Source organism: Coffea eugenioides, chromosome 9 (genome assembly GCF_003713205.1).
Source record: "Coffea eugenioides isolate CCC68of chromosome 9, Ceug_1.0, whole genome shotgun sequence".
Lineage (NCBI taxonomy): Eukaryota > Viridiplantae > Streptophyta > Magnoliopsida > Gentianales > Rubiaceae > Coffea > Coffea eugenioides.
In genome coordinates, this window is record NC_040043.1 from 6444180 (window position 1) to 6456537 (window position 12358).

The window sequence follows — 12358 nt, forward strand, 5'->3', positions numbered from 1 at the left end:
CTGTAGGGAAGGAAGGGTTAGAGGGAGAGTATCCCAAAACTATAAGTGGTTGAAAATAGACATTAATTCTAACCAGAGTTCAATTCTACTACAACATAATATAAACAAAATCCGAGGAACAAAGAGTAAAACAAAAGATGGGCATCCATTTAATGTCAACTTACCCCAGCTAAGGTCTAAGTTGTTTACGCATACATATATATTGCAGAAAAATGGGATTTCATCAAAATTCTAGTCGGATTGAACTTGTAAAAATTTAGCATAATAATTGTCAGAGTATGATGACAATATGGTAAGGCAATATTGTAACATCCAAAGCAACAAGGAGTAGAACCCAACAACAGCTAGGGCAGCTGGGTAAGGGCATCTCCTTTTACCAACAACAGGTGGATTTTGGTAGGGTTTTCAGTCCAAGAAGTATGTGAAACCCTAAGATGGTTCAATGGGCGTTCGTCTGCCGTCTCCACCAGCAGCTCTTGGATGCTGAAACTGACTCAGCTGCCCAATGCTTGCTGAAACATTCATGGCAAGAAGGCTGCTGGCATCATAATTATTGCCCCCGTCAAAAGCCCGGATCACTTGTTGCTGATCCCTGGGGAAAAACTGATGATGGTAGTACTGCTCGCGGCCACTTCCACCTCCACCGATGAAGTTGATGCCTAAATTCTGCGGGTGATGATGGTGATGAGTTGTAGCTGTGGCTGCAGCAGCCGCTGCCGCGATTAGGCCATGACTGGTGATGCCTAGGCTTTGGTACTTGGAGAGTTCTGACTTGGCACAACTGAGGTCCATCTGAAGCTGGCGGAGCTGGTGTTGGAGGAGGGAAATGACCCCTACGCAGCCGTAAACAGGGTCCCGGAGACGCATGTCGGCCTCATAAGCTAGGGAATTGACAGCATCCTCTCGCTGATGGGGCTGCAATTCATTGAGCAACTTTGTTACATTGCTGGCTCCAAAAACTCTGTGCACATTTGCAAACTTCTGGGGTTGGTCCGGTGGAAAATATGGTGCAAAGACACATTCTGGCTGGCACTTTCGACGGAGAAATTTACATGCTGCACACGGTGAATTGGAGGATGATGCCATGACTACAACTTAGTACAGCAGCTTACTAGTGTTTTCTTCTCTGGTATCTTCTCCTCTTATCCTAAAATGCCAAACACAAAAAAAAAAAAAAATCCCACATCAAATATGCCAAAAAGAAAAACATAAAGCAATAAATGAAAGCAAACACAAAAAAAAAAAGGAAAAAAAAGAGGTTTAAGCATTTTAATGATGAAAGTGGAAGCTATAACTTAGATGGGATCTGGGATCTCCATAGAGTAGGTATGGAAAATATTCAAGGGAAAATGCATGGAAAAGGTCCAAATTTTGTAATGTCCCTTTTTTATTTTTATTTTTTTGGGAACCTATGTTGAGAAAATGTGGAGAAAAGGGATCTAAAGATACGGGCTACAAGACGGTCTTTTCAGAAGTGCAAATATTCTTCTCACAAGAAGAATAAAGAGAACATGATAGAGACAATCCAAAACGTATACATATGTTTACCCATTCCACACACTGAAACCAATCCCCCACCCCCCCTCCCCCAAAAAAAAGAATAAAAAGAAACACAAAAAGGGAAAAAGAATAGGAAAAACAGATCAAGACCGATACTTTCAGGCTAAACTGTTCATTTCCTATTTTCTCTTTTGACTTTGAAAAGAAAAGAGAAAAAGAGATAAAAATCTAGAGAGGTCAAAATAGATAGGCTGCAAGCCTAGGATAGGAAAAAGTTCACATATTTTCCTTGACATAACAATTGAAAGAAGGACGAAATGACATGGCAAAGCAAACCCCAATCCATTTTGCGGCTGCGAGTTTGTAGGAGTCTGCGGCTTTCTTTCTCTTCTTTATGTTCAATGATGAGATATAGGAAGCTAAAATTGAGTGGAAAGATGAGCAAAAGTAAAAAAGAATAAAAGAGATCAAAAGTTCAAGTTAAGCAGCTTTAAAGGAGCTTGAACAATCATTTTGAAATTCAATAGCCAGAAAATGTAACAAAGAAAAAAAATTGAAGAAATCAATTTGGAAGGCGTAATTAAAATTAAGTACTTGCCCTTGAAAATATCTTGGACACAAACTATAAAGGGCTTCCTTAATTTCACCAAAAGAGCAAAAAGATTTTGTCATCCGCTGGTTATTTTGAGGTGACCAGCTATGTTCAAGAAAGGAGAATTTCAATTTAATTTGAATTCCTAATAACAAGGGAGATTTCAGGGAAATTTGCAACCAAGTCACATGTTTGTAGTAAGAAATCTTGGACAAAGATACATGTATCTTCATTCAGACAGCTGGATAGAAACCCTAATTGGGATTTTCTTGACTTTTTTGAAGACACAAATTATAGAAAAAAGATGGTATATATGTGTGAGCTCGTGCGTGTGTGTGTGTGCGTGCAAACAGCGTACTATGTGTGGACATACCTTAAATTATTAGGGTTAGCAATGCAAGAAAGGAAGATTTTACCGGTAGTATTGTGGATTGGATCTCGTGAAAGTAAGACTTTTCTCTCCTTTTATGTCACTATTTTCGATGCTAAGAAGTGGAAGATCTTGCTTGCATTTCATTCATAACTATGACCAAGAGGGATTTTGTGGGATTGAGAGCAGATGTGATGGAAAAGAAAAGGGAAAGCACAGAGAGCAAGATTACTTCATTTACCTGTTAAAAAAAAAAAAGGAGACTGAGGGAGATGTCACTACTCAGTTCAGTACCACTCCTCAGTACTCACTAGCTAGTTTGTTTCTCTTTTTTTGTTAATCACACATACTACTACGAATATATATAGAATTTCCAAAAAACAAATGAGTGTAGTTGTACGAAAATGATAGCAGTCTAAGTAGTAGCCAAGAGGGAAAAAAAAGGAAAAGAAAAAAGAAAATGCAAACCTTGTAGTATTATAAAAGATAAAGAACTGAGAATAGAATAAAAGTTGGTGGTGATGGGGCTCTTCCTTAATTCTCTCTTCTATTCTTCCTTCCTTGAAAGTTTGCGTGCCTCGATTTCTTCGGTCAAACCTTTTCCTTCTTTCCTTCTACAGCACCTTTTTGTTTGGCTCCTCTGTTGACAGACGGGGTGATGATACGGTATGATATGATAGGATATTGATCAGCATACACAGCAAGTTGGATTATTATTGGATCTTGCAAAATGCAAAGCCCTTTTCAATCAACTTTCTAGACTTGAAAGTTGAAAGCCCTCTTCTCCTCCTTCTCTCAAGAAGCCACCACCAAAAAGGCAAAATCCAAGAACCAGCCTACCGCGCAGCTATCTTTCTTCCCTTTTAGTCTTGTCCCGTGAGAAGATACATATGGATGATGACTAGCTATGGGTTTTCAGTGGCCTTTTCTTGACCTTTTTTGGTGGGAATGGCTTAAAAATAGTGAACAATCATGCAAATGGGATCTTCTTTTTTTTTTTGGTTGCAAACTTTTCGCCCTTCTCTGCTACTAACTTAGTAAAAGAAATGAAAAAGAAACGAAAAAATGGCAGGAAACAAGCATACAAAGATGGTGATAAAGTAGGCGAAGCGGAAGAAAAGGAAGACTCCTATGTCGTGAACAAACAATTCAACGTATCCGTAGAGATAGAGATAGAGACAGCCGGAAAGAGAAAAAGAAAGAATGAGAGCGTGAACTTTGGCGTAGTACTGGACTCAAAGGTGGAGAGAAAGGGAGAAAATCCAAAAGGGCTTGTAGTATTTTTTATGCTGAGTACTCGAGTAGTACTAGCAGTGGTAAATGGTAAAATTATAGGAGAACAGAACAAGAGGGAGAGGAGGAGAGGAAGGAAGGGTAATAAGGTATCGGCGGGGGAAAGTCCCCCAAGACCAGAGCCTAAGGAAACGCGGAGAAAGCAAAGATCACAACTACTACTAGCTCAGCGCGTGAGTGGGAGGTGGGGGGGATCAGACTTCAGAAGGGAGAAGGGTAGAATGTGATGATGAGGTTTTCTATTTTCTTGCTTCTGAATCTGCTGCTGAAATGGTAGGAATAAGTATATAATCCTCCCAATCTGCTGGCTGGCTGGGCTGGCCTAGCTCTATTTATTCAGACATCAGAGATTTGAGAGCGAGTTGTCTTCTGTCGTGATATGACTCTTCCTTTTTTCTTCTTCCCTGATCTAATTATGCTTGGCTATAGTTGTTGGTTTTCGTTGTTATAGGGGTTGTGTTCCTTTATTGTCTTGTGTATTTGTGTCTGTCAAATAAGTGAAGATTTACTTTGTTTTGGTAAGTAGGACATGTTTGGGGTTGCGGGCTCCTCTCTTGGATTTGGACTGTACATAATGACATGTCCTTAAGTACTATCAAATTTGGCATACTAGAAAGCAAGAAGGCTAAGCCTCGTAGTACTAATAATATCTTGCAATTGAAAAGGATAGTTACCAAAGAACCAACATGTAGATTCACAATTGTTTTGTAAAACGATGGAAATTAATCTTATATACACTGATAGCGTATATATTATTTACAAGTATATAAGATTCAAACTGGAAATTTTTGCAACGTGTGTAACTAGTGCATCAATATTCTTTTGTTGATTTTTTTGGGCCAAAGATAATCTTGGTTCGTGTTTTCCAAAAAATAAAAGGTATATATTTGCCCCATAAGTTTTAGACATTGGTACAATGCATTGAGAAACTTTTGTACTCAAATTTTGGGGTTTCAGTGTTCTATAATCAACCCTTTCAACAAAGAGATTTTTTTTTCCTTTTTTTTCTTTGAACAAAACTCGTATCACTCATTGACTAATATAGAAAACCGAAATGTTTTGATGCTAGGCTATCCTTTACTCTTCTAACCCTCATAGTTGGCAGCTGCAATAGGTACAGATTTTCAATTTTCTCAATCTGCATGCAATTTGACGAAAGATTTGAAATCCATCCAAATCGCTCTAGTTATTTGGATTACTTAAAAAGAATTGAGTTTGTTAATACATCAACCATTAAAACATATTTTAAATGCTAGAATATTTGGTAATTTACAAATCTAAATACCTCCTAAATAATATAAACAACTATAGGTAGTTGCGAGAATTTCAAATCCTTTATTAAATACCTCGATCCTTTATGTCACAATGTATTGTGGACACTCAGTAGCCCTGAATTTTAATTGTTACCTATTGTAATAAGCTCAAAATTGACCAATCACATTAATTGGTTAGACCCTTATTATTAGGGAACAATTTTTGATTAATATAAATCATCTTCAATCTACGAGTTGCTCAATGACTGACCATCCCCCTCAACAACCGGGAATAAACACACGCACACACTACCTAAGGGAAACCCACAACCCAACCCAAAAGGCATGCTGACTTTCAGGCCACACTGAGGACCTTAAATAGTATACACACACATCACTCTCAATCGATTTGGGATAGAGGGAACGGGGGAGGGGAAACATCAAGACTATTACCAAAGGCTCATCAACGGCTTTTACCACTCCTTAATTTTCCATATCCACCTCAACAACTGGGAATAAACACACGCACACACTACCTCAGGGAAACCCACAACCCAATGACTGACCATAGTAAAACCAATAACAGAGCTCTCTTGGCAGGGTTGGTGGTGACCATTAGTGGATCCCATCGAGAGTTGGTCAATGTAGTCCAAGTTCGTTTGACTAGTCTGCCATATTTCACAGTAATCAATTCTTGGGCCGGCCCAGTTAGACACTGATTTTTTTTTTTTTTTAAAATAATCAATCTCTAAATCTTGAAAGAAGTAAATAGTAAAAGTTTTGATTTAGGTTGGTAAAAGAAATATATAGGAATTATGTTAACTAATGGAGAAATTTTTTTTTTTTTATCCTTTTTAAGTGGCATCGGGGACTCGATTATATTTTTAGCATTACAGTCCACTTTACATTGTACATTAAATAAAACGTATTTTCTTAGCTAATATTATGAAAGTTTTTTGATCCACCAACAATTAGTGAATGTTAAATATACATATATTTAAGGGATATAACACTAAAGTGTATTTATTAAGAGCATATCACAAATCCCTGTTGAGGACTGCTCATCTGGTGGTATTCTATACATTAAACAACAGCAAAATGTCCTCTGGAGTAGTCTGTGGTTAGGGGACTTAGGGCCTTAAAGAGTTTGATACTTTGTTTGATAACTTAATTTAATACTTAAAATTAAGGATTAATCTTTTCTTTTATGAACTTAAATTTACTCATCATCTAAGTATAAGTAAATTTTATATACACTGACAGTGTATACACTATCACGATTGGATGCACGATACATATGAAAATTTAGATTTCAAATTCAAATTCGGATTATGTGTCAGGTATCCAATGGTAAAAATATATACACTGTTAGTGTATAGAAGATTAATCCAAGTATGAATATACAGTGACAGATTAATGGTTTAATTTTTTTTTTTTATAGAAAAGATCGTTTCAATCAAACAAATATGCACTAATAGCAGAAAATACATCAAACAAACATGACACAGATACATATAGATCTAAAATCAATAGACATAATAGATCTAAGAAAATAATACAAATAAAGATAACATTGATGCTCCTATATATCTTCCGTCCAGATGAATCACTGTGACCCAATATATCAGTTCATGTCTGCTAACAATCAAATGTGATTAAAACTGGTTCAAGTCCAAAGAGAAATTTAGATTTGACAATAATGGAGAAATTGCATATTTGAAAATCTACAAAATCTCAAATTTCATAAAGATAAAAACCTAAAAACTCTCACAAGAAAAAAATCAAAAGAAAATAAAACTCTCGCTAGAATAATTTAGAAGAGAAGAAACTCTCACTAGGAAATTTTAGAAAAGAAGAATCTCTCATTATGAAGTCCTACGAGATAATTTATTCAAATAAGAGAAACTAAAAACTATAAAGAATACTTTCTCCTATGGGGAAAGATCAGATTTGATCTCTCTCCCATGGGAGAAATGAAAAAGATATCGATTGGAAGAGTTCTAGAGAGAAGGGAGAGAAAAGAATTTTAGATAGAAGGATCATATGAAAATTCTGTGACCAACTTTTTTCACTAATTGTTCATATTTTGATATGTTCAATTGCGTTTGATAGATACTAAATTTTCTAAACAAAATTTGATTCCAAAAATAAGTGATAAGGTATTCACTTATCATATATACATTCATATGTATCAAATTTACTACTTAAATATTGAATAATTTAATGAACTTCGATTTTAGATTTCAATTTTCAATTTTCAATTTTCAGTTTTCATATATCAATTTTATCAAACCCACCCTAAAATTGGAAATGATCAAGTAGTGCTATGTAGTGGTTTAGAACTACCAAAAGCCGAATTGAAAAGGCTCTTACTTGTGTAACCATCATCAGTAGATGAGATGCTTATAGTCATAGAAGCAAATAAATTTTTGACATCAATTTTGACATTTCAATTCAAATACAAAAAGAAAGATGGTCAAGAAGAAGGACAAAAAAGGCAACATATGCAACACATGGTAATTGGAATCAACGAAACCGGCTTTTGAGTACCCTCTGCTTCTATTCTTTCATTCTGCTGAAGTTTTTACTTCATGAACCTTCTGCAATTTACAAACCACTTGTTGTCCTTTTGCTCACAGATACGGATCTTCTTCCGGCAATTATGCCATTCTTGGTTTTACTTCCTGAATCTCTTTGAAACTCCTGCATTCCAAAACATAATTAAGAGGGTCAGAGATGAGTACCATAGCAAGCAAAGATCATGGTTCATGATAAATCGAACTTTCAGAATACAAAATAAAATGAAAAGCTGAATCAGGAAACATGTCAAGAACTAGCTGCATAATCTAGGATGATCTGGTCATGACTAATACATAAATCACTAAGGTTTCTTCTGCTACAACTTGTCATATCTGAAATGTTCATCTTTGCCTCAACAGTCCAAAAAGATCCTGTGCAGCAGTGCTAATTGACGTTTTCTAGTTGTTGAAAACTTCAATATTGCATAGCCAGATTCTCATTTATATTTCGTCTTATATTAACGTACAGTTTCATGATTAGGCATTCTCGTTTCCTCTTCGCACTTGAGTGGTAAAATCCTGTCTGATTAACTCCACTAAAATCACAACAATATTTGTTATGAAGCATAGGCCTAAATCCAAAATATTTTGTGCAGTTGTGCTTTGCCCATGAGAGAAGGAATTCTCAACCAAGAGTATCTTGATTAACCTAATTAAACATAGGCCTAATCAATTATGCAGTAACGAAAGAGGGGATGATCTAAGCAGCTTAACTAGTAACTTTTATTATGATCTGACCTTCATTAATTGGAAGTAGAAGTAGTTTATTGGACTAGATTGGCATTAAATGAATGATCAAACAGAGCCATACCATATGCCTGAGAGCCATATCCAGGGAACTCTTGGACATCAATCTTCCAAAACCAGGGTCTTCATTCATGGAAGTGTTAAATTTTGTGGTGTTTCGTCTTTCTTCAATGTTCGACTTCCTTGCATCAGAGCCTTCATTCATTGAAGCGTTTAGCTTGATCTTAGGCTTTCTGTCATCCTTGCTAGACATCCTGGAATTTAAGAACCTGTCTAACATCCGACTGCCTAAAACTTGTTCTCTATTTGCTTGTTGAGTTCTATCCTTTTCAAAACCTAAATTTCCATCACCGTCCTGCTTGCTGCCCCTCGTGGTACCTGGAGTGCATGATTGTCTCCTTGTTTTAGTCACTGATTCAGGTCTTTTCTGGGAAACTGAAGGATTTTGCTGGCTGGCAGTTGCACGTCCACGATAAGCTGAAGTTGATCCATCAGTCCTTAGATTGGAAGGAGTTTCGTCAGACAATTCTTGAATTTGAGCAGGCAGTTTTGACCTCATGACAGGTGACACTCCCCTACTCTTTTGTTTGGTTGCTTTGGTACTTGAATCCATGCCTATGCCCATGCTTTTTGAAAGATTTGAAGCCAATAAATTCCAATTGGGTTCCCTATTGTCGACAGGTTTCACTGAGGAAGAAGCTTTTTTGGTAGTTCCAAGATTTAGATCAGAGTAGGATTGGTTCGTTTTTTGGTTCACCACTGGTGCACTTTTTATGTTCTTTTTTTCAGGTGTCGAAATACTAGGCCTCCCACTTGAAGCAGAATATCTTGGCGGAAGAATTGGTTTCAAACCAGTAGATTTGGTTGGTCTAATGCTTCCATTTTCCACAGCTAAGTTGCCTGCAAACTGTTGTAATGAAACTTAAACAAAAACTTTCACACGATAAATTCAAAGGCACAGGTTAATAAAGAAGTTAGTTAGCTCTGCAATATTACACAGCCTCAACACTTGCTCTTAGTTTCTACAATTGAAGTCGCAAAATTTTATCAAAACAGCTGCATATATCTTCCATAGACAGAATAACAGTTAAAAGACATACCCTTGAAAGCGGTTGTACGATTGGTATTTCCCGTTGAGTGACCAGTTCCGGGCCGTTTTCCATCTCAAGAGATGGAAATAGAGGCGTAGCTGGAGGAGTTTTCAACCTTAATGTTGACAAGAGGTTGTGTAGTTCAATTATTACTGAAACTTCCATGATTCAATAGCTACTATACAGACAGATATCTTACTTACCAGTCATAGTCATTCTTCCCACCTTCACCAAGTGGATCATATGCTGCTCCCTTCTTCCCAGTTGGTGCCATTCCGTTGAGTGCATATCCTGGATATAACTTTCACCAACTTAATCAGTAACTAATGCAAGCCACAAGCTGCATGGGATATCTTGAGGGGAGCTCCAGCTGTGAATTAAAGAACTTACCATTTGCCTCAAAATCGTCGGAAACAGGCGCAAGGAGGCTAACAACATGATCCTTTTCGCGCTTATGCAGTTCCCTGAACAACAGAAGATCTTCATCCTTGTCTTTGGTACGATTAGGCCTTGGATTGGGGATGTTTTTGCGCGTGCCAATGCCATCACCGCCTTTCCTTATACTCATCTTTTGTCAAGAAGAGTACTAGTTTTTCTTTACAAACTCAGTAGTAAACGATGCCTGGGGAACTGCTGTTGATATAATGAGCAAAATGATACTCCAATTGGAATGTCTGTCCATCCCATTCCCATCACGTACTATCCTAGCTCTAGAAAATGTGCAACCCCCGGCTGTAGCCGGCGGATTATTAAAGGTTTTTGCCAATAGAGACAGACAAAAAGCGCCAAGTACAAGGACATCTGCAGTGTGCAGACAGAAACATTTGGCACCTCTGGATGCAATTCTGGACCGCAGACTAGGTGTGAGGAATCGTCTTCATCCAGTCGCATTCTACTTAGTACTATGGTTCGCTGTTGCGGGTCGTGGTCGCGTCGCAGTCTCGATTGTTCCACATCCGTCGCTGCATATTGGTTGAATATCAAGTAATATGCACATTATAGCACATAAAAGTTTCCAAAAAATCTGAAAAAATTACTAAAATTAGTAAATACAAAAAAGCACAATTTAAAAAAAATATTCGAATCGACTCCGAGTTGACTCGGATATATCGGTCGATATCATACATCACGAATTCGAATAAGCCAATATCGACCGAGTCAGAGTGAATCATCGCAAATATGGTAATATCCGCAAATCAGAGTTCGGTATCATACCGATCCCCTCCGTTCCGGTTATGACTTGGCCGATACGTATTGGCATCAGCTGATATTGCAACCCATACTTAGTACAGCGTTTCATAAGTTGGCGATGGAGATATAGTCCAATACTTCTTCAAAATCTGTCGTAACATCACTCTCCTGCAATTACAATTTTATTATTCACAACAAAGTCAAAACCGGAGGAGATTGATCTCAATCCAGCCTTCTTTCATCGTCACTGGTTTTTTTTTTTTTTCCAGACTTCCAGTCGCTCCAAGTGCCTGTTCCTCCAAACCGTCTTCTAGTCCAGCCACCATTGAAGCTTGGATGATGCTTTTCCATCTTTCAATTCTCAATTACTACTACTTAATGCATTAAATACTTAATTAAAGAAAGCAATCTTTTGATAAGTTCATTAAATCTCAATTTCAATTTTTATGCTTTTCCGCCTCTTTTTTTCATATATATATATATATATTCTTACTATAATCTTGATGATTGATGTGCATGTAATGTTTATTTATCTATGTATGTAAGTACTAAGTACACATTTGATTCGTATCTATTATTTGTTGTGATTGCAATAAAGTTGGTAATAAGTTTTATTTTATTTTTTCAAAAGGCATAAAATTGAGTAATTTTATATTGACATCCATTGTTAATTAAATATTACCTTATAATCTTATCACATTCATATAAATTAATATCAACTAATGTATATCGCTATACCTCTATTATCTTCATCATTCATAAGAATATTTTATATCATGTGATAGGGTGCATTTTAGTGGGGTATTTTGGGTATTAATGCACGTTTATCTGACTAAATATTTTCATTAATTGGGTGGATTCTACTGATATTTTGTTTTGATGCTAATTGCAGGAATGGACGCTGAAAAGTACTTAAAGTCAAAATTTAGAAGATTTGTCAAAATTTATTCATTCATGTGTTATAAGTTTCATTTCTATTATGACAATTGACAACTAAATCATAAGGATAGAACTTGAGCAACTAGAAGAAGTACACCTATTGCGGGTTTAGCTAACTGCAATGATTTCTTGGTCTAAGAATTACGTATGGATCATTTCAATTTTTTTACGAAAATCATTATCTTGGCTCTTTCTGTTTCAACAGCCACAACAAAGTGTGCTTTTTTCTGCTATGAAAAAAATTATTAAATCTTGTTTGCATTCTAGAATGGAGAAAAACTTTCTTGCTTGTTCTATGATAAGTCCTTGTAAAAATGATTCTAAACATTTCTAGTAAAAGAAACACTTGAATAGACACAAAAAAAGGGGTGTCAAACATGACATAGTTAGGGTCAAAATATGAACCAAACTAATTAATACTCGACGAATCGAGTTCTCTTTTGGTTAGAGTTCGTTCAAGTTTGGTTCGTTAACTGGTCAAGTCAAGTTTGAATAGTATTTTATGTTCGATAACATTTAAACTCAAAAAAAAAAAAAAAAACTAGTTCAAACTCAATTTGATAAATGAATGAGTCAAAATTGAATAAGATTTCAAACTCATTAAAATAATCAAATAAATTTAAATATTAGAATATTCGATTTGATTAGACTCATTTACACCCCTGTATTACTACTGAAAATAAAATTATGCATCTTCAGCAGAATAAAGTTGAGCCCACATCCTGATTTATCATGATAAAGAGATTAAAATCCAATTTTGCTTAAAATTTATTTCTTGGCCATAATTTTTTTTTTTGGTCAAA

The 12358-nt window shown here is 36.2% G+C and overlaps 2 protein-coding genes across 2 annotated transcripts; both read right to left on the minus strand.

Moving 5' to 3' along the window:
• Window positions 1-205: 205 nt before the first annotated feature.
• Window positions 206-1086, minus strand: LOC113783764 (protein ASYMMETRIC LEAVES 2-like). Its single transcript, XM_027329977.1, has one exon. It carries the CDS (start codon window positions 1084-1086, stop codon window positions 430-432), a length of 657 nt encoding a protein of 218 aa, XP_027185778.1. The 3' UTR covers window positions 206-429.
• A 6529-nt stretch (window positions 1087-7615) lies between these two features.
• On the minus strand, window positions 7616-9993 carry LOC113782069. Its single transcript, XM_027327981.1, has 5 exons — window positions 9816-9993; window positions 9629-9716; window positions 9435-9540; window positions 8399-9241; window positions 7616-7711 (listed from the first exon to the last, which is right to left on the minus strand). The coding sequence occupies exons 1-5, from the start codon at window positions 9991-9993 to the stop codon at window positions 7616-7618; spliced, it is 1311 nt and encodes a 436-aa protein (XP_027183782.1).
• Between the last annotated feature and the right edge of the window lie 2365 nt (window positions 9994-12358).